At 41.0% G+C, this 23,532-nt stretch overlaps 1 protein-coding gene across 5 annotated transcripts in view; it reads right to left on the reverse strand.

Annotated features, from left to right (window-relative positions):
• LOC111567535 (protein phosphatase 3 catalytic subunit alpha) overlaps nucleotides 1-20,741 on the reverse strand; it is a 71,473-nt gene extending 50,732 nt beyond the window's left edge. For 2 of the 5 annotated variants that reach the window (XM_023268718.3, XM_035947483.2), the window contains exon 1: nucleotides 20,471-20,740. In XM_023268718.3, coding sequence (XP_023124486.1) covers nucleotides 20,471-20,531 — 61 coding nt within the window. In that variant the 5' untranslated portion in view covers nucleotides 20,532-20,740. Of the gene's footprint in view, nucleotides 1-20,470 lie in introns of all 5 variants that reach the window. The other 3 variants (XM_023268719.3, XM_035947484.2, XM_055007516.1) reach the window with 2 other exon arrangements.
• Nucleotides 20,742-23,532: the final 2,791 nt, after the last annotated feature.

Genomic DNA, 23,532 nt, shown 5'->3' on the forward strand with positions numbered 1-23,532 from the left:
GACTGTATGGACAGATGTTATTATGCAAACACAGCGTGATCTAAAGTCTGATACCGATCAACAACTTTGCTTCCTCGCTGGCACAAAGCAGCAGACTCTATTTTCCTGATCCATTTGCCTTTTTTGAAATATGGTTCCGTGCCCTTTATCCTGAGGCGAGGTAAGTGGCTGGCAGCGCAAGCAAGATCTCCCTGTAATGAATCAAGTGGAAACTCACTATCTGATCAAATAAATACCAGTGCCAGGTTAGACAGCGCGACCAAAGTGACATGCAGCAGGCACGCAGAAAAAACAGAAATACGCTGAGCAGCATGTTAACAAATGGGAGATTACGCTTCAGAATAACAGCGTGCTGCTCTATCTGCACACTGCATATGCATATATGAGATTAATTTTCTATTGACGGTGCAGAAAAGCAAAAAAGAATCAATCAATCACAGACTTTTATCCAGTTGGAAGGCTTTTAGTGATGAAGCATCCACTGCGTGTGTTGTATGTGCTGAGGACGACTGCCAAGTGTTGAATAGGGCACAGAGAGTGTGCAACTCACTCTCCACTGATAGCCAGTGTTTGTTAATTAAATTACATAACTACACTGAATTAGAGTGGGATAGGAGTCCAGGATGAACAGAATGCATGAGCATCTGTAGGCGGCAGGAAACAAAGGACATACTGTACAGCAGAAAGCACCTCAGCTTCAAATGTCATCTGGCAGCACTTTCATCGCTTCATTATTAGACCATTTGGGCCGTTCAGAAGCTGATTACCTGACATGTATAATGCAAAAGATCACATGGCTACCTTTCCTGATGACAAAGAACTGCAGCACGTGAACCATGTAGCACTTATTATATTGCATGAGGTGATAAATTATTTGCAGTATGGTCTACTTCACACGCAGGATACAGTGTGACGTCTAAAAGTCGGATGTGAAATTGGCTTGTCAGCTTCTTTTTTTTTTTTACAACTCTGTCTTCCTCGACAACCCAACTAGAAAGCCTCTATTGCTATCAATCAGTAATTCACAAGTCAGGTCTCCTTAGAAATGACGCATCTCTTAAATTCAATTAACACAACATAGATTTCAGCTGTAGAATGACACGAATGGCAGCAATAAAAGGGGTGTTATAAGACAAAAAAGGGTTTAAACAATATTAAAGCAAGAACTTTTGGATTCAATTACAGAAAAACTATTATGGACAAGGGCGAGAAATGCAAAAAGCCTTTCTTTTCTTGTCAAAATCTGGTCTTTTAAACACCAGGCACTTAGTCGCACATTTTAATTCTCTGAAAATTGAAGGATCAGTGAGCTGATGCAGGAGCACAGCTGAATCCATGCATGTGGTATTTGCAATGTGACTCAATATATCAAATAGGGGATCTACTATATTATGTCATATGAAGATGTATTAAGAAGTCGACCAATAGAACGTAAAGGACTCCCATCTGCCCTACCACAGATTCAAAAGGCCTGCAGGCTTTGGGACTGACGGTGAAAAGGTCACTTATAAATTGGTGTGAACCTCTTTAACATGCATTAGTAGGGATAGAAGCCGGCCTATAGCTTTGAAGCTCAGCGCTTTGAGTGCACTGATTATATCTGTGTGCCGTTATGGGAGTGAAGTGGGTTACCTTCGTGGCTGAGGCAGGAAGGAGCAGAGCCCTGCGACACCAACCCTCCCAGAGACAGAACGAAAAAAAAAGGAACTAGAAATGCAAAAGGGAGTCTGAGGAGAACTGTCAACAAAGACTCAGGGGGCCTGTATCAAAGACAGATGCGGTGCCATAAAGACAAGTAATGCTACAATGCCCAGCAGGTATCAAGGATAACATATTTAATCATTTGCGCACACAAATTACTCCCTCGAATTAATAATTTCTGCTCTTGTACTACTCAATTTGTTCCCTGTAATTAATAATTCACATGCTAAAATTACTAAAATGGTGTCATCAAATCACTCAATTCATTCTCATAAATTAGTAGCGAGCTGGTTGGATTTATTGGAGCAGAAGGAACAGAAGTTGCATATTGTTCCCATCCCAGCCAGGAAGTAAACAATACCCAAACTTTAAATTCCCACCAGTAAGCTATAACATTTATTCCATCTGTTAACATTTGGTGAACATCATTAACCCTTTGATGCACAACATGGGTCAAGAGATACCCATTTTCCATTGAATATGGATCATTTTTGACCAATGTTGTGCATCAAAGGGTTAAAATCCAAAGCCACTTAAAGTAATACCAGCTCTTTTTACACCTTTAATTGGTCAGTTTTGGCTGAATGGAGCTTGATTGTATTTTTACAGTGTTTCTGCTGTAATGTACTTAAAAGAAATCACAACTGCACAATTAATGAGGCTCCAGTACTATGCTGTATTTATATATTGTGTTGCCACTGTGATCAATAATTACTGTAACCGTAGTTTTGTGCCTTGTTTTTGTCATGTGTCACAATTTTCTTTTGTGTATGTTTGTGTCATTTGTCATTGTTTCTGTTGTTTTATGTCTCGTTGAAACTACTTGTATGGTATTTGTTGTTTGTGCGTCATTTTGCATCTCAGTTTTCTTCAGGGTTTTGTTTCTGTTGTTTTATGTCTCATTTTTCTTTTGTGTATCATTTGTGTCATTTTTCTCTCCTTTTGGCTATTTCTTTTGTAATTTTGTTTCTCATTTGTGTCTAGCTTTTGCCACGCTGCGTTGCAATTTTTTTGTGTCTCATTTCTGTCCTTTTCTTGTTTTTTGTTCAGTTCACACCGACAGTTTGTACAGCAGCCTGTTGTTAACTGTCACTCTCATTTGTGGCTCTGAAAAAAGCCTCTGATTTTGCAGTTTCTTTTTTACTGTATTTTGTAAAAACATTACGCTGCTGTTAGAATTTGGCTGTGCTATTTCAGTAATTTAATACAGTGTGCTTTGTTCTGCAAATTTAGGTTCACACGTTATGAATTTATTACACAGTTGCATGCAACTTTTTAAGCAGCACAATCATTCTCCTTTCTCTGTTTCAGTCTTTGGCTATGGCCTGTGGTCAATGTCATAATTAATTGTGGCTCTAATGACCATAACTTCAATTTAATGCTACGAGAGGACTATTACTGTACTTTAAAGAGCTGCTGACCATCGAGATCTGCTGCAGAGATATAAGCTTTTACATTGCATCAACAAACAGGAGAGATATTAGATAAAAGTGAGTAAAAGGGTTGCCAGGGAAACAGTGCTGTAGAGTCTCAGTCTTAATCTTTCATCCATCAAAATATTGGCTTAAAAATGAATTGCCGGCAGCATGTTGCAGAGAGCCGATTCAAAGCTGAAGAATCGAGCAGAAGCCTGATCATACATATTACACTCTAACATGCTATAAAATGACATACTATCAGACATAGCGAACACAAACAGCAGCAGTGCGATGGTGCGTCTGACAGCTGTTGGTTGCAACAGCATGTATGGTCGTCTGCACAGAGGTTTCCATCAATGACAGTTATTTAAGGATCCTCATTATTAAGATGGACAGGTTGTGTACTAAACAAGCCAACAATCCACCCAAGACCTGCAACCATCCTGCCATAGCTGACAGGGGTTATCAAAGCCCTTCCAGCTCTGACAGAAAATAGCCTATAGCAGTGTTTTAGAGGCACGGGGAATGTGAGAATGAGCGACAAGCAAGCATTAATCCTGCTGTTGCCGCAACAGATTTTAGATGAGAAATGCAGAAAACATTTGCAGCAGCAGGTGATCAAACTGCACCACTGCTCAGACAGCACTCTGACTAAGTCCCTGATTAATTAGTGAGGTAAGGACTGAAGCGTAGGACGCTGATGTGGGCGAATATCGGGATGGACGAATGTATATATGCATGTGAGGATGGATAGAAGGGAGCAGGCAAGCAGATACTGTGCTGGGGGGGTGGACGGGCGTTTTGTAAGGGATGTCCCTATGCTGTTTTTCTGGTGGTGGTTGGGCGTGTGGCGAGCCGTCAATGGAGCAGCGGATCAATGACGCAGTGAGAGGCCGCCAGGGACACGGATCACGGCTGGCAAATGACTTCAGTTATTTGGGGCTGGGCTGGGGGAAGGGCATGAGTCAGGAAAGATCAGTCAATGAAATAAAAATGCATCAAAATGGCTGAAAAAAACAGAATCTGCCAAACTATAAAAAAAAAAAAACTATGCACTCCCTGACTCTCAGTCCACTGATGGGACGTCCCCTGGAGACTGACACAACTTATAGTCCACAGCCAATTATAAGCCATGCAGAAATTCACAGAATCTGAAATACTGTCAAACCTCTGGTGTGACTTTTCTCCTGTTTTTGTTGAATTTTAGTCTTTCTTGAACTCAGATTGTGACCAAACCCAACTCATTCTGCCAAATTAGCTGTAAAATAGCAGCGAAGGTGTAAAGTTTTGTAAATACATTGGGTGTCTGATTTTCTTGACAAGTATGACAACTACTTCAAGTCTAAAGGTCCTGTATTCCAAAGAATTCCCTTAACTTGCTTGCATTAGGCTTGTTATAGATACTTGATGCAAGTGTAAAAGTCAATTCATGCTTTTTGCATCCGTGTGTGCAGGCTGACTCTTTTCATATCGAGCACACAGCAGCTGTTAACAGATCACACTGCAGCACGGTGTTAATACAATTATTCCTTAAATTTCCTGAACACAAAGTGTGAATGTAGCACAAGAAATCTGGAGAAATTACTGCGTTTGGGCTTCGTAAATGGGAAGCATGGACAAATCAAAGCTCCTTCGAAGTCCGGCAGTGACAACTTCCATTCCAACTCTTTTCAATGATAAACTATAAAAAGGTATGGAACGGCGGAGAATCACTTTTGCACATGCTCAGTTTGCGCACTTATAGTACAGAACCTTGTGGACTTGGGCAGACGACAAAATTTACTTGTTGTGAACCCTTGTGGATGAGTGAAAGTGTCTATACTCTAGACAGGTGTTAGAAACAACAGGTTATCCCTTAAATAAGACGATGCTCTGTTTCAGTACAGGTAAACACAAGCGAGAGGGATGAACAGCTGGACTGATCATAGCGAATTACTACAGAGTATTACAGGTTCAAGTCGTGTAAGGTGCACAGAATAAAGTTCAATGTAAAACCCCTCACAGACTTCCAGGTTTGTGGAGACGTTAACGCTCTGCAGAATTTCCTCTGAAAGCCACTCTGACAGGCCTTGAAGAAGACATTCCCTGCTAGCTTTGCCGTGCTGAGGCCTGCTCCCCCTCCTCCTCTACCACCTCCTCCACAATGCCGTGACACAGGATTAGCTTTCATTAGAGAATGCGCTGTAATCAGCTTTGGAGCATAGCAGAGACGGAACAATGAAGGAGGCTGAAAGGATCTGGAAGACTGGGTGCTATGGGTGCATGTTCGGCCGTATGCAAGCTGTTTCCACAAACGGAGCCTGTGGCGCACAACGGCCAGATAGTGTCATGGCGACAATTATCTGTATATTCCCTGGTGTTCTAAAAGTCTGCTGTCATGACAAATGAATCAAGCATAACATCAATGCAACATGCTAATTGCTCCACTTGTCTTTTTATGGAGCTGACACTTACAAGGAGGGCATTCTTGACCTGGACTTCGGGGGCAGCAACACCTATGGATTTTGCTGCTAGATGTAATATTTAGCAGCTCTAACTGGCAGTCTACAGACAGGTGGATCAGACGGGCTAATTTGCGATTTCTGCTGTTTGCTCCAGTTCCTCTACAAGCAAAACCATGTGCTAACACCAAAGCAAAGAAAGGCAAGACAGCGTGCATAACTACCGGATGTATTCACGCATAGGAGGTCAGATGGATGTCGGCTTTAGCATTTGCACGGCGGAAAAGTGCAAACATTAACAGAAGACATGATGGGACACTAAATATTTAATTGGTCAGCTCCCTTTGGTGCTAACTTGTGTAGATCAACTAGGTTTGTCCAGGAAAATAGCCAAGCTACACCTTACAAAATCCAAGGGATCAAGAATTTCAACTACCATCGCAATAAGACACAAAGAAATCTAAAGCAGAAATCCATTCTTCTCGTACCGCCTCCCTAAAAGCAAACAAAGATAACCGATCCCAATATTATAGTATAGAAAAATAGTGTCACTCATGGTTCAAATTAAATTTACCTAGAAGATGTGCGATGTCTAGTCTTTGACATAACGACAACATCCTTGCAAAGGCCTTCAAGGCTACAATTTCAACATTTTCTTCACATGGTAAACAGAAAGGTCAGGCAGCTGAGGATGGATTGGTAGGGATGTTTGGATTCCAGTCTGGACAAAAAAAAAATCTAGCCCTTCACATTGACAGAACCACCTTTGTGCGAGTCTTCCACCGCTCTCCATCATGTTGTCAACTGCTTCATGTATTCGGAAGGACTGACGACATGGTTCTATCGAGAACATATGTCCCCACTAACCCTGGAGAGGTCTGCCAGCGCACCGGCAGACACTTTACAAAGCGTTCTTGTTGGTGGCTTGTTCTATGAGTGCGCACTGACATGCAGGCGGCGGCTGGATGTGATACAGATCCGCAGTGTGCAGTTCAGCTACAAAACCAGAAGTCTGACTTCAAAAGTTTCACTACTAAACACGTGAAACCAAATACTATAATGATAGCATGACAGAGAAGTAAAAATATAATGCAGCATGCTACCACAAATAAACTGGCCGGTTTTGCAGTAACATTTGCACAAGTAATTTTAACTGCTGGTTAGTCATGTAACATTAGATGAGCAAGAAAATTAGTTGTACTCTGTACCTGCTACTGAATGCTTTCATTTGTTTCACTGCCTGCTACAGTAAACTGTCCAGAGACAAACTGAAGCTGCTTTTCCAGCCCTCCTTAAATATTTGAAATGACATATGCAACCCTTCTGAATAAAGTAATTTTCTTTACAAATATCATCTCTTCAACTAAAATTGAACTTTTCTCTTTCCAGCAATTCAAACATATACATGTTTCTAGATTTTCAGTAGCAAGATGCTGAATTGTTAAGGTGATCAACCTTGTAAGAACATGATTTTACAGATACTTATCCAGCAGGGATCATTTTTATGTTATTGGTCTTCTAGTGATCTCTATTCATTATGTATTTTTTAACCTGTTCTTGATTGTCGTCTTCTCCGCGGCACTGATGGGGGCTCACGGGAAGGATATTTCGGTTTTTGTGTACACGGGTGCACAAAGAAATGACAAATAAAGAAATCCTCAATCTTAAATCTGAGATGCGGGACACGCTTCCAGTATCTAAACATACAACGTCTAGAGTGAATTCAAGAAAATCCACGATTGCATTCAAATATAGTACCGTGGACATTCTGAAAATCTGGTTGGCTGTTACGGGATTCGTCGAAGCTGCACATCTGGAGGAGGTCAAGCACCATGAAAATTGCAAACCCTTAATTCAGAAATCTACATGTATGACTCCACAAACAATCTAATGAGTACAGGATTATCCAACATGATACAATGTGGCATGTAAATCAATAGAAAGATGCTGTTATGTTCCAGAAACTCCAACTGACTTCAGTGTTTTCTGTACTCATTCACAGCTTGCCTCTGAGATAATATGCCTCAACAGGCGTGATCGCACCTCCCAAGGAGGGCTCGTTGGCAGCCGGGATGTTGGCATTTCTAGAATGCAATTACTAGACACATACAGAGGGGATGAGGCCAGTCTATATTTGCACCCACACTTGGTAAACGGAGCATACCAGACCTGAAGCTGACCCAAATAAAACACAGCCTGAACTGTAGATAACATTCCTCATTATTAATTAACCTCCATCGCCCCGATCCTCTCAGCTGGGAAGGTTACCTGCCCGACTTGAAAATTAATACTGCACTGCCAACTATCACAATGATGCGCGGACTGGGGCAAACCCTTCTGACCATACAAGAATAGCCACATCATGTGTGAAATGGCATTCCTCCATGCTGTGTCAAAAGAACGAGGATGGGTCAGCAACAGCAAGTGAAGTATGCGTTCTAAATAAATAAAGCCAATATGTTCAAGTATAATATGCCATATAATAAGCATTTTGCTGGCATCAAGTGTTTGTGTTCAAGAGATCCATGGTTGAGCTTTCATTTCTGGCAGGCGGACTGTGGTTTTTGGGAGGACAGGTGGTGAGGCAATGGGATGGCACAGCCAGCCACCTCCTCCCACCTCTTGCCAAGACAATAAGGCCCCTTAGAGTTCCCTTCCCCTGCCATCGCTTCCTTTTCTCCCTTGTCCACGCCCACCTCTCAAGCCCATCTCTGTTTCTAGGCCATGACTGTGCGAGTGTGGTGGGTTCTCCTGCCAGCAGGGGTACCTGACTGCCAAGAAAGAAAAGCAAAAACAGCACGGCGCTGGGATAGGAGGGGGGGTGGGCAACAAAGGAATTACTTCTCTGAAAACCAAAGGAATTCTGAGTCAGCAAGGAATATAACTCCACACCAAGCGCACACATATCTTGTCTCGCCATTCCCAGCGCCCCCACCCCAGAGGAGCTCTATATATCAGAAGAAACTGTGACAGAGCCCCTGAAGTAGCCGCTATTATGCAACCCTTCTGGGTTAAAAGTGACTGTAAAGTAAATCATCCTTCTCAGCCACCAGCCTGACCTCCATATTGCAGAGAAAGCACTTTCAAAATTCACTAGTGGAGTATAATGCTGAAGGCACCATCTGTGCAGGCTTTACTAGCAGCCGTGAGATTAAAGGCAGTTAAAGCCTCACATTCGAAAGCCATCTCCTCAGTCAACATCCAATCAAAGATGAGAGCATAAGTAAGAGGCCAAGGCCTTTACTCTCTAGGCACTGCTGGATTGTGTGGGTCAAGCAGCAGTGAGCTGCCTGGGTCGCAGCCGTGCTCCCATTGGGGCAAATAGGCCTGCTACAAGGGTCATATGTTCTTGAGGATCAGGTCAGTGAGTAAGTTCAGTTCACTTGACAGCTTGACTGCCTACAGGGAGCCTTGACTCTATTCTACTGCACATCAGTAGCTGTTACATGCAAATCTTGTCAGACCAGATATAGGGGGTTCCTTAAATTCTTCACCTTTGCAAAATTTCAAAGGTCATTCCTGCTGGTTGTGCAACATAAATGTCCAGTAATTGCAAGACTATACAGAGAGAGTGAGTACGCAAGGCTGAAAATTCAAGTAGGCAAAGACAAAATACACTGTTGTAAATCCTGGGTGGGGTATTTAAGTTATCTGGCACTCAAACACACAGTGTATTTACTTTCATCGAAAGCAAACAGGCTTTAAAAAAAGACATCCCATACAGTGCTGCAGTCCTGTGCAGTGGAACAGAATAGCTCTGTACTGTATACACCATCTGTTGGGCTGAAAAGAAGCCCCTGCCCTGCTAACTGCTGGCTACAAAACAGACAGAGCTCAGCGAATGCTTCATGCAGTTTACAACTATTATCTGACATCACTCCTGTCATGTGTGTTTGTGATTAAAAATAACCATGATTTTGTTCTGGTGGTGGGTAAAAATTAAATCGATGCCAAAGAGCTGGCTTAAAATCACTAGCAGATACACTATCTGCGGGCCGACCGGCTGATTTGTACCTCGATTTGGCCGTCCCCGAGGCTCGCCACATTCCTCCCGGGGGATTGGATTACGTTCTATACAGGGAGACGGTCCTGAGGCATTATGGGTGTTTTGGTCTTACAAACATGGGTCTGACACAGTTGAGCAGGAGCCTGAGCAAGCGAGTGTGCAAAAGGGAATGAAAAGAAATGCTGAATGAATGGCAGACGATGGCCTAGAGGAAGCGTTGTAGTCATGGTTGAGAGCAGGGATGGCAGAACTAAAGCTAAAAGTGAATGGCGGGAGAAAGACAGAAATATAAAATATGTTGTTGGAGGGTGGTTGAAATACATGACACAGAGACAGAAAATAGTCGAGCCAGTCAGAAAAAAAAATAATCGCCTTTGTACGCTATGTCTCCCATTTTTACAGGACATAAAACAAAGGCTGACTGAAGTAACTGTCGAGTCTCAGTAGAAAAGCTGTCAAAGACATTGTACTCTTTAGTATTCTCCAGGCTGTGTGACACGGATGCGGACATATCAAAACTTGTGTTCGCAGCAGTAACTGTGCACCAGCGAGCTGCTGTCACTCAACAACCTCACCAGTTTCTGCGGGGGGAGGCCCGCTATTAAAGGTTTGCATGGTATAGAAAGGCAACAAACAAGCTGCCAAGAGGATGACAGCTAGGGAGGGCGTGAATGTGTGTGTAAAGTCTGACCGGGGTGTGACAACGGTATTAATTACCAACAATGGATCACATCTTGGGCTCAGGAATTCACAGAGAGGAGATTAGCCTGTTGAAACAACATGTTTAATACAAACAAACAGTGGAATGGGAGGTTCCAACTTCTACCTCACGTCTGACATTCTTCAAAGTTTTTCCCACACAAATATGAAAACATACATGTATTAACATGCACAACAATGACAGCTGATGAGTGCATAAAGCACGGTGTGCAGAGAATCTCTCTCTCTAGGCAATCAATAATGGATCCGTTCATAAATGGCAGGCCCATTTAACAGCCAAAAGATACAGTAGAAGTGCCTCTGCTCTTAATGGTGCAACAGGGAATGGGATGGCATTAAAGCTCAAATGATTGGTCAGTGTAACGTATGGCTCTCTGGTGGTGTTTGGACAGGCACACAATCAATCGAAGCCATGGGACGCACTAACCCGTCCACAGTCTGGCTAACGGAGACACACTGAGCGCTCAGGCCGATGAGATATCAGTTTGCTCTAACTGTGAACTTCCAGGGGGCGGTGACTCCCTTGAGTTCCTGATAGGATCGAGTTGACATGGGTTTTCCAGGGCCGATACCGATGCTGATTAATGGCACTCAAGAAAGGCCGATGAACGATATTTAGGGCCGATATTCATTAACAATATTAACAAGGGCGGCTATAATTGAATATGTAAAATAGAAACAGGAGTGATTAAGTTAGGACACTGTCCTCAGTTTATGTGGGATCAACTGATCAGCTACGTCTGTTGGTCTTCTCTGTTTTCTTAATCTTTCACTGTTCTATCACTTTTATTGCCCACTAAGGTCCATATTTTCCAGATGATGTTTTAGACTAATTTGTGGCTGCCCTCTATCTTAGTCACTGTGAGAGATGCTAATTTCCTGGTTTGCGGCAACAGCTTGTATTTGTTGTTCAGTTTTTGCATTCTCTGGTTGAAAAGCATTTCCTAGGCCACAGAATGACAACAGACAGAGAGGAGGCTGCATCAGACCTGAAGTAGCACATTAATTTATCGATAATCAGCCAAAAAAAATAACGATACAATCTATAAAATACCAACTATCGGCCACAATAATCTGCCAGGCCAATAATTGGTCTATTCCTTGTTCCTGGCAGTCAAATGTGGACAAATCCAACTTAGATAAACAGAAATCATAATTATTGTGAGGATATTCCCAGAGAAAATGCACTGGTCCTCACTGAGCTGACTCTGGAGCCTAATTCAGTTGACGAAACGGCAAGGGCAGGAGAACAAATACACCTCTACAGTTGGTCCAATCTCCCCACCGACACCACAGTCACGACTCAAGCTCTGGTCAGCCTCTGCAGCCTCTGCAGGCGGCCGTCCTCCTCCCTCCCCTTTCCACGTGGGAGGAAGTGACTGAGTGGCCTGCCATCATCGGCTCTGGGGCAAACGTAACACCTCTCTGCCCTTTTTTGTTTTTGCCATGGGCGAAAATCAACCGCAAAGTCATGTAAAATTCACTTTTAAAAGCTGCAACTGAGCCACCGGCTTCAAAACGTGCAAGTGGAAATTTATTAAACAATGTCCCAAAGCCAGCGACATAAGTATTAATAATAAATATGTAGATGAGAGCACGTCAGGCAGCATCAGGAAGCACTGTCATGTCCGTCACACGAATGCCAATCTCACAAGACAACATCCTGTCAGGTCAATTATAGAACATGCTGACATCCGATGAAAAATTTTAATTTTTTTTCCCCATCGGTAAACTAAGATAAGCCGACACCAAATTCACCGCCACCACGTGGAATACGAGGGTTAATTTTCAGCCAGGTGGTCTATAATTAACGCGTGTGAATGAGTGTAAATAAACCTTGGGGCCTCGACTCACCTCCAGCTGTATTTGTATAGCTGGAGTTTCTCTCTCGTCCACACACTGGGCGCTTTAGCTAGTAAACTGACGACACCTGAAAGGAAAAAAATCCCCCAGGATTGTCATTTCACGCACCAGGAATAACAGTGAATGTGCAGAGGGAAACTACACAGCACACGACGTGCTTATTTACTCATCTGTAATTAGGACTTTTCCTCAATTAAGCTAATTTTTTGCTCACTTGCTTAATGTAGCGGAGCCATTAAAAAACACCTTACTGTTAAAAGGCTCCATGCAGAACCTGGGTATAGTGTTTGGTTTTCACAGCACAGAGTGAAAATGAATTCATGTGTTCTTTGTCTAAATCCCTTAAAAACTAAATCGCATTATCCAACACAGGCAGCACAAAAAAAAAAAAAGGAAAAAGCAGCAGCTCAGTGCTCTTGCTCGTGTCTCCTGTGTTACTTATGGCCTTATTGGAGCATATCCGTAACACCTGATGAAAACTATTGATTGGACTTTTAATTAAAAACAACTCTATTTTTTTCTCAAGTCTCGAGTCGCAGCTGAAATGAAATAAAAAGATGAGGATTTAAGCCCTATACAGTGCTCTTTCACTGCACAGCAAACAACTGGAAGCTGGTACATATGACATTTAATATGAGTCCCACGCATTCTTCACCTCAAGGGTCTGCTGGCTCTTAATCAAAAGCTATGAGTCCTGCCCTGGAAAATGTCAAACTGCATTTTAAGGGCTGAACTCGTCGCTGGCCAGAAACCACCGGGGCAGTGTGTCTGAATGCGTCGTGCTGATGCCATATTGGCTGCTGCTGCTGCTGCCGGTGCTTCAGCGATCAGCCAAAGCGAACTGCCGCCAAAACAAACCTGCAGTGGAACGCAGCGCTGCACCCCGAAGACAACTGTGAATTCTGTGTGAAATCCTGTTCTGCCATGAAAGCTGATAGGCTTCATCAAATACCCTGGAAAAAAAAGTACAGCGCCTGATCAAACTGAAATAAGAAAATCAGTGCGGTGTGGTCGCTTCGAAGCAAATTTGCTTTGCGGAGTCACTTTGCAAACTGGAGTGTGCTAACATACAAAGGTCGATATAACAAACTTCCTCATAAGTAAGGTTTGCCGTTACTTGCATGCAAGCTGTATATAGGAAATGAAAAAAACTATATATTCAAAAGTTTTTCATAGGAACAGGTTGCATGTGCATCAGACTCCGTGTGTGTTTGTATGTCAACAAGTACAGATGCTTACAAGATAGCAGAGAAGATGCTATCTCGACTCGACACCTACCATGAGATATTGTGTTTTCTGGCCGCGTCATCCCCCCCGTTATAGTTGATGAGCCGACACAAGACATTCCTTCCCCTGCGGTGACTTTTCTCCGCTTGCTAATCTACCATTTACAGGCACCTCACAGATGGCTTTACTCATTTTACCCGAATTTAAATACAAACGGCCGCCCAGCACAACACTGGAGTGTCTATGTTTGCATCTGTCACACAGCAGCAACATGTAAAGGCTTGTCCCCGAACCACCAAGTCACGTCTCCCATTTAGCATACAGGTATGTTTTCACCACCTCTTCTTCTAATAGTGCAGCAAGAAAAACCAAGGCCAAAAACGCTGCATGAATTCACACACAGGAGATTAGTTCTAGTTAGAAATATGACATTACCGTGGAAATATTTTATTCGGAGGCACACAACATTATTCAGTGCCGCTAAAATGGTTTTTCATTAAGGTATGCGGTTTAGTGTGTGTACCTGTGGGGCTAAATAAATATTCAGCTGATTTGAAATACCAACGGAGTGTTATTCTTCTGCGAAGGATAAAGCTCGGGGTGGAAATGTTCATTCAATACATTGACGTGCTGATTTTAAATTATGCAACTGCTTTTATGTGCAAAAAAAATCAGATTCTTAAAAGAAAAACAAATCAATAAAAGGACATGCAATATGTTCAGGAAATACATCTAGATTCTCCCACCCAAGTTGAAATTTATGACACTGTATTTTATGAAAAGTGATGGAAAAGCAACCAATAGATGCCTGAAATTCGAGATTTATACACTTTAATGCCCTTACGGTGCAGAATTTTAGAAAAAAATCACAGTGCAAACTCTGTGAAATGCTGCCATAAATGTCAACCACCTGTATTTATGAGAAAGTATTTTGAAAATCCAACTTCTGAGACCAAACATTTGGAGGCGACTCTGCAAGGATTAGTAATATGAAGAAAATTTATTGAAAGATTAATTTGCAAGGGCTTCATATTGTATCCAAAAAGCTGGATTCAGTGAAATAACCTGACTATCTAAGGTAACACACACTTTTGTTTGCCCCCTCCTACACACATACTACCCTCCCTGATGAGTAAAGATGAGTTTTTGTATTTTATTTGTACTGTCACCACCACGACTAGTGTTATTACTGTGACAATACCGCTACTATTCAGACTGTGATGTAAGTGTGAGGTGAGCACCGGTTGGATCAAATTCATAAAAGCATTTAGAAAATAAAGTGTTTGCTTTTCATTCATTTGGATAGATTTAATAAAAATGCGGTAAAACAAACGTGTTTAATGGATTGCCAATTTTAGCAAACACTTACTAAATCAAACAGTAATTCACAAAAAATACAAAAAAAATAAACATCGCTCCTGAATCAACTCATCATGCACTGATTCGTAATTGAATTGAATCTCGGCAATGATTCACAGTCCTTGACAAAGCTTTTGCTCCCAGTTTTTTTTTAATATTTTTTGGCAACAACTGCACGACAGATGTTTCTCTGGATTTGAATTCTTCCGCAATCTGCTTTCTCGATTAACTAAAACTGACCCGGCTAATGTGTGGACACGGGTGCGACTCTGAATCTACCCCCACAAAATCCAGTGTCTTTTGCAGCCCGTCGATGCTCGGCCCTCTGAGTAGGAGTTGAAGTGAGAAAGCAGATTTACTACTCCACTGGCCTCTAATATAACCCAACTACTCCCAGTTCACTGGGTTAGCCTCTCCTCCCCCACGCTCATTGTACTGGGTGCCCAATATGTAGTTACATGTGTTGCAGACACTGCATCGATTGATTTGTGACTGTGCTGCGACCGAGTCCACAGAGGGATCTAATGACACACAACTCCTGCCTCTGTTCCAAATGGCTTTTGTTTGCCACTGTAAGCTCACAACAGCTCCGTGTGTTGGTGTCTGCCAGCCATGAAATGGGAAATGCTGAGCGTTTGTTTACACCGAGGCTGATTTTTACCAAATACAATAGCACAACATTATGATCTATGGCCCACTGTGGGTATGGGCAATCAAGAATGGAATTTGTGCGTTTGGTGCTCTGCAAAAGAGGGAAATGTGGCACATGTGGTGTTCATAAGGCACCTTAAGAAGAGCCACATCAATATATTGCTTCCATCAACATATAAGTTACAAAACTGCTGCATACAAAAGGGCTCATATGTATCAACAGCATGAGTTCAAAGGCTTGCAAATCCCTAAACTGTACTCATAGGATTAGCAATAAGCTAAAAATGCTAAGGTAGGTATATAGTTTTTCTCCCCTTGTTGCTTCATCAAAACCCACCATCCATTTGTTCAAATGAATTAGCAAGAGCAGAAGCTAATGCATGGAGTCAGATTACAACCTCCGAGCAGAGCCGCCTTTATCCCCCTATATGGAGCTTAATCTGTCCAAATCCGCTGCTTTGCTGTGCCCTAAATCCACAACAGAGCCTAATTCCTCCTTAATCTAATGAGCAGTAAAGGTGCACTTTCTCGGGTTCAGAACACCGCAGGCTGAGTATCTGAGCGTCACATCGCAGCGGAGGCAGCTCAGGTCTTCCCCCTTCCCTGCCATGATGCAACACGTCGTTATCAAAAACTACCGAAACAATCTCTGGCGTCACAGCGGACCGGGCAAGAAGATACTCGAGAGGCTTTGATCATTTGGTCGGTTATCTTCATGTCACTCATCGTTTCTGCCGTAGGCGACATTTCCAGGTTGAGCTGTGTGAGTGGACTGCTGTCAAAAAAGGAAGAAAAAAAAAGCAGAGGAGCCCCTCCAGCCGCCAGCACCCAGACATCTTCTTCACATGCCAAGGAGATAAGTCAACAAATAGGGGGAGAGGTGTCATCCCTAAAGACTTGTAAAACTCAGGAAACTGACTGACTAACTTTTTCTTATTGAGAAAAGTTTCAAAACACAGGAAGTATTGCACAGCCAACCTAAATACTTGCAAACTCCTTTGGTTGGATCAGTCTGGAAAGCTGAAAAACGTCTCCAGTGCTGCTTGAACAAGTGAAGTATCGACCAATCACAGGCTCAGATTAACCTCTCTGCTCTTACCCAGGAGTAGCGGCAATGATTTTAATGTTAAAGAAGACAAAGAAAACCAGACATGAACACACTGAAAAGCTGATTAATAATTGGAATTAGGAATAATGACCAAATAACGGATAACAAAAAAGGCAGTGCAAGCATTTTTCCAGTGATCTTAAAAAGATTTATTCTATTTAAATCAACAAAAATATAATTATTTGACAGATATTTGCTATTACTTGTAAGAAAACTGACCCGGTTTAAAGTTTGAAAATGTGGGAAAAAATATATATTTTCACAGTAAAACTTCTGATGTCCACATTTTCAACCTTTTTGGGAAATCTTTGAACATTTTTTGGTGGAAAAAAAAGAAATGTTAAAAATGTCTCTTAAGAACATTCACAAAAAATCATCCAAAATCCAGCCAATTTCCCTGGATTTTGGTTGATTTTTTTTGTGAATGTTCTTAAAGAAAATATTAAAGTTTCACTGATATATATGTAATCACTTTAGATATTTTTAGGATTTTTTTGGAAGATTTTTACTCATTTTTTGAAAATATTTACAATAATTTTCTTGCCACATTTGGGGGATTTTTTCAATAAAATTTTTAAAGGAAACTTTTAAGGAATTATTGGAATTTTCTTCCTGAAGGTTTTGCAAATTTTCAGAAATTTGGGGAATTTTTTTGCTGAATTTTTGGATTTTTTTCAGACAAGGAAACAATATTCTTTGGTGCCTGTAAACAAGGACAACAGGAGGGTTAATTTTATTTAACTGTACAGAGACTGTTCCATTGTTCATGATGTTGACCCCCCTTGTGAGGGTCTGGTGTTGTTCTGTAAGTTGGGGGGAAAAAAAGTGGGAAATATATAATATGTATAACCTCTTTTTTCTGTATTTCCACAAAAAAGATAAAGAAAAAAAAATCCATACTTAGCAGAGGGGAAAAAAAACAAAGTGTGCCAAACACAAACACAATTTACACAGGTTTTGTAACACATAGCGTCACCAAAATACAGCAGACAATTTCCACTGAAGGTTTAACTTCACAAATTACACACGCAACTGACTGGCACAAGATTAACATTATAAACAGCGTCTGCAGCGGTTATTATAAATCACCCAACTTTCCCTTAGCAATATTCCCATGCAAATAAACCTAATGACGAGGTTTATGCATGCTAATGAGGAAATATCGCTCAGTATGACAACACCTCTAGGAAAATTCTTCCCAATTGGTAATTTTAGATCTCCCCCTGAACCTGACGACTACAATGGCGCACATGTCGGCTAATGAAGGCAGAGCAGCTCCGCATGCAGGTGATCACACGTAAGGCGAGGATCAAGTATGTGGCATTACTTAATGTTCTGTTCTATAAATGACTCGCCTATCCAGCTGGGATCAGAGGCTGGCACTGCGCCGCTGTCACCACCGCCATCTCTCCAACCCACGCATGTCTGAGCATGGGGGCCTCTTCTCAAAAGTCAAATGTCAGATGTTATCCATCCCCACTCGCAGAGAAGGACCCGGTGCAGCATTGGGGGCTCGGAGGCCCTGCTTCTCAGCCGGCAGATGACGGAAAAACACCATTACTGAGCTCAGGCGCTGGGCCTGTCATGATTGCACCATGACAACCATATTACTAATTATTTATTTTATATCTTAGCCAGGGTAGCACTGGCACAAACTCTTATACAACCACAGAGAAAGATCGTGTTTCCACATTCGATTTTCACTCTACAAGCCCAAAGAATGATGAATAACAATGGATATTTTGAGCAGCAACAATATTATTTCACAGTGCTAGAGTGCTTCGGCAATGAAAACATTTTCTGGTTAGCTGTAGTGCCTTGGCTAATAATTGTAGCAAAAAAAAAAAAAAAAAACCACAACAAAACATTAGCACAGTTTCTGACAAAAATAATCAGGATTAGCATTCAACCCAAAGTAATCCTTATTTAACTGACACTTAATCAGGTAAGCCTTTAAAAAATGAACAGCTGCAATGATCAACAGGCGAGCAGGAATTGTACACAATAATATCACCACACAGGTCACAGAGCTTATTAAACAGAAACGCTACATACTGGAAATTGCTCATATGTTTATTTCTGCCAGGGAAGAAAAAAAACATCATGTAGGAAATTACGCCACTTCAGCTGATTAAACTCTTATGAGTAATTACTAAGCAGCAGTGGCTTTCAGGAGCATTAGGACAATATATTTTGAAAACAGGTGGATGCAAAGCACTTAGGATAAGTTGGACTGACACCTCATAGCACGATGAAAAACAAATTACTTCACACCTATAGCCTGCAGTTGTTTTGGAGAGGTGCTTTGTACACAGTCGGCATCCGTGTTGTCATAATACTGATGCATTACCAAAACACTGACTTCTGGAAACCTGATGAATGAATAATGAGTGAAATTACTTCCTTGGTGTCCACATGAGGTTTAAGAGTGAGCCACATAAACCGAGCTCTCGGACAGCTCCTCTAATGTCTAATCAATACATTTCAACCTGATTAAGACCATCGCGAAGCCCAGCAGAGGGGAAATACACTACTGAGATGTGCAATTCGATGGCATCTGCACGAGCAGCTTCAGGTCCATGTAACACGACCATTCGAGTCACTCAGCGATATGGTTAAATCTCTATAAAATCCATACTTGTCATATCTATTTTTCAGTACCCTTCAAGTTGGTGGAGACTGTAGGGGTATGATCTCTTGAAATATTCATCATGAAAGCACCCGAGACACGCTGTGACTCTCTTTTAACACTCACCCCGATTTTCCCCGCAAAATGCAGCCATGGCACAGCTCTGTACTCGCTCCAAATAAGAAATTGTTGCAGCGTTTCAAGTGGCACAAGACTAATAGAGCAACTCAGTGTAACTACGTTTGAGAAAGAGCTCAGGCTTGTGTGAAATACAGCCGGTGATTCCAGTCATCATGGTCGTTTGAGCAATGGATGCTCGCCTTTTGGAGATTTCCCAACAAAAAATCTTGTGCTTAATGGTCACTGATGATCTAATCATTTCAATCGGTTGAACTCTTGCAGCTAAAGCCTGGATAAAAACCACTCAACAATCCCCTCATGTGCTCGTGCACGCTGTGATCCCTGCACTGTTGTGATGTGCTGGGAGTCGGGGAGGATGTTGGTTTGCACCTAGTGCTGGATCCGAACCAGGCAGAACAAGTAAACACTCTCCGTTCGTATTTGTCATTTTGTCTTCCAAAAAGGCTGTTTTTTTTTTTTTGTTGTTGTTGTTTCTGCCCTGCCTTTCACATGACTGGGATGCAGCTGGGCAGGCTACAATGCTCCTATTCTGGGTTAGGTCGACTCGATTATGATCTTTATTGCATTCTTATGGTAGACTGCTAAGGTGGAATGTCAGACCTGTAAACACAGAAGGCAGGAAGAAACCACCCCATGTGGCATGAACACTAAACCCCCCCCCCCAAATTGTGAGATTACAAAACAGGCGACATCAAGTAGTATTATGCAATGGTGAAAGGAGAGAGAGAAAAAAAGAGGAGCCTTGGTATAAAAAAAAAAACAAACTATGTTTGGTGATGCATGCAAAATGAGGGAAAATCGCCCTTGGGGTTGAATGCAATGGTTGTGCAATATCTGCATGCATACTGTAAAGCTGTGCACTGTATAAGAACCAAAATGCATCTGTCACCCTGCTGCCTGGAGGCTCCTCGCTGCTAATGAACACAGTGTATGTGCAGACTGAGCGGCTATATCACACCTCACAAGTAGACAGTGACACATTTCTTGTTAAATTCTTGCTCTGGTCTACAAACTGAGTTAGCCTCACTTCCTAGTTTGCTGCTGCTGCTGTCACAGCTCGGCTAACACCCTTCTTCTTCCTCCATGGCCAGCAAACAATTTTTTCGACTACATTTCGCTGCTGTTGCTCGCTACGACCGTCAAGTGAGCACGGCAGCGTCTCGACAAACACGCCATAAAAGCTTTTAAAAATGAAATTGCACTCACATTTCACCACCCTGTCCGTCGTAGATAACTTCGGCTCATCATTCGGCTTGTTTTCGGACATTTCCAGTGTGATATAAAATTGAGATATAGCAGAAATGAGACTGAAAACGGTCCCTGCGTTGCTCTCGCCGAACAACTCTTGAGTCTATCCGAGAAAAGAGACCGCAGTGATCTCACTCGGTCCTATCAGCGGCCAAAAATACTTGCAACAGGGGTTACAATTTCACTGCTGGTGCTGTAGGAGCTGCTGTCTGATTTACTGTTACTCTGGATCAACTTGTCTGAGCGCAGTGTGCAACCCAACCTGCTGCCACGCAAGTCCCGCCCACCACCGGCCTGCGGCGCTTCCCATTGGTCGAGGAGCGACGGCCCGCCCCCCCGCTTGTACATTCACTTTTATCAAAGGACTGTCTCTGTGTCACTCCGGTATTAATAACCTGCAATAAACTCATGATAAATGTGCAGTTAGGTATGCGCAATAAAACAAAAGTAATCATTAATTTGAAACAATCTAACAAACAAGTAAGCATTCCACCCAGTTTATGCTGGGTAAGAGGTTTTCAGGCTGATAGCACAGTAAAATTAGTAAAATGATTTTTATTTTAATGCTTGGGTGCCTCTAAAGAGGTTTTTAGAGTACAGCAGAAAAGCAGTTTTATGCTTGAAGAAAGAAAATATGTCTCACAACTGGTTAATGTAAATATATGTAACCCATGCAAAGTTAAAACAAACATATGGAGTGTTGGGAAAACAGGACAATCTCTGAAAATACAGAATTATCTCAAAACCTCTGCTATTGACATTGACTCCATTCCCCAAATATACACAAGGGGAAAAATAAAGAATAACTAAACACAGAACTGATATAATAATAACTCCATTTCAAACAAAAAATGTCCTGAGAACACTTTTTTTTTTTTTTTTTTTTTTTTTTTTTTACAGATTGTAACACCATATATTTTGATGTAAAAAACTGAGAAATTAACCCTCCTGTTGTCCTCATTTACGGGCACCAAAAAATATAGTTTCCTTGTCTGAAAAAAATTCAAAAATTCAGCAAAAAAATTCTCTAAATTTCTGAAAATTTGCAAAACCTTCAGGAAGAAAATTACAATAATTCCCATGAAAGAAACAAAAATCCCCCAAATTTGGCAACAAAATTCTTGTAAATATTTTTCAAAAACTTAGTAAAAATCTTCCAAAAAATCCTAAAGTCATTACATATATATCAGTAAAATTTCGAATATTTTCTTTTAGAACATTCACAAAAAAATCAACCAAAATCCAGCGAAATTCACTGGATTTTGGTGATAATAATAATAAATAAATAATACGAACATTTTAACAACACGCAACCGGCACATATGCATCTTTGAAAGGTCAAAAAAGAGTATAGAATTGATTCTTAGTCATTTTAATACATAATTACATTCAGTTACATAAATTGGAATCAAGTGGTGAATATTTGTTTTTAGATATTTATAATCTGAACAGTTTTAATGTCATTTCAATTTTCACTTTATCAAATTCCTTTTCAACAATGCATAAACAGTGGTTTGGGTTTGTTTTATTTATTCCTTGTGAAGACACACATTGCTAAGCTGAAGTGTCTCAATTTGCCAGGTGTCCTATTTGAACAATATTCATGCTACACTAAAAAGATTCCAGATTTATTTATGCACCAAGGCCACAGACGTTCCACTGTGTCCGGCAATGTGGAAGGAAAAAAAGCATTTTGGGAAGACGTAAGAGCTAAATGTGAGGAGATTCTTCTAATTCTTCTTGGCCCATATTCAAAAGAGCATAATTATAACAAAAGTGAACAAATACTCAAAGACCAACTGTTACACATTAGAGAAGACAAATAGAAAAAAAACTTCCAATAGAAAATATAACTTACATGTTGAAAAATAAACAAAAAAGAATTGAAGAAGTTTAAGAACTATGTGAAAGATCTTAATAAAACTGAGAATCCAACAGAATAATAAACCATGTCGACATGATTTGATATTTATCTTGAAAAAACAACATTCGTTTTTAGATTATTGGAACTGAAATGTTGTGTTGGTTATATCTGCTGTTTTTCTCTCTCATTCTTCTTTCTTTTGTATGAGTAAAGACTAATTCTAAAGACCTATTAAGGATTATAAATATGGATTACCATCTGTTCTGCACATCTGGATTTGCTGTTGTTGTACATTTCTGTACTGGTGCAGCCATTACAAGCTTTGCTGCTGTGCAGGACAACAACTTTAAAGAGCAAAAACTTGTTGCTTTCAAATACATTAAGATATTGCTGGTGGAAAAAATAGTGAAAAAACTACAAAACTGTGTGCTCTTCAAGAACTGGGCCAGTCGTCTGTGAAGACAACAAGATAATGACTGTCCCACTTCTTATTAATGCAAATCCTCAGTATTGATCTGCAGGCCAAAGAGTATCTGAGGAGCTCCTAATTTTACTAGAAAAATCATTTATTAATACACGGATAGACCAATACGTTTTGACTCAGAGACCATCAGAGTGTGAGTGTCCACCGTCTGAGTCGAAACGTTGCTTTATCCATGTGATAATGACAAATTTTTATTGTCAAAACTCGGACTGTTGACTAATACAGAAGACTTCCATGAATCAGAATTCAGACAGTTGTTACCATTTAATCTTTGCTGTAAAAAAAACAAAATAAAATAAATTAAATCTGACTCACTTCAAAAAAAATTCTCAGATGAAGTCAAAATAACAATAAACACATAACAATAAAGAAAGAATATTAAGTTAGATAAAATCATGAGATAAATTGCACATTTTTTACAGAATAAATAAAAAACTGTGAGGTTCTAAGTCTAGGTTGTGATGAATTATCCATTGTTCCCAGAGGATGAATCCTGAGGTTTAGTGGCGACCGACTTTATCATGTTGTCCCTCTAGCGCCACCCTCAGTACAAGGCATTTTTAATATATCTCAATCTATCACAATGTAACAGACACATTTCAAAGGAAAAACTGAATACAGAATACTCATGGTTCCATGAAGATAAACCCTTTTGATTTCAACTACCCCATG

This window comes from Amphiprion ocellaris, chromosome 23, assembly GCF_022539595.1.
Source record: "Amphiprion ocellaris isolate individual 3 ecotype Okinawa chromosome 23, ASM2253959v1, whole genome shotgun sequence".
NCBI lineage: Eukaryota > Metazoa > Chordata > Actinopteri > Pomacentridae > Amphiprion > Amphiprion ocellaris.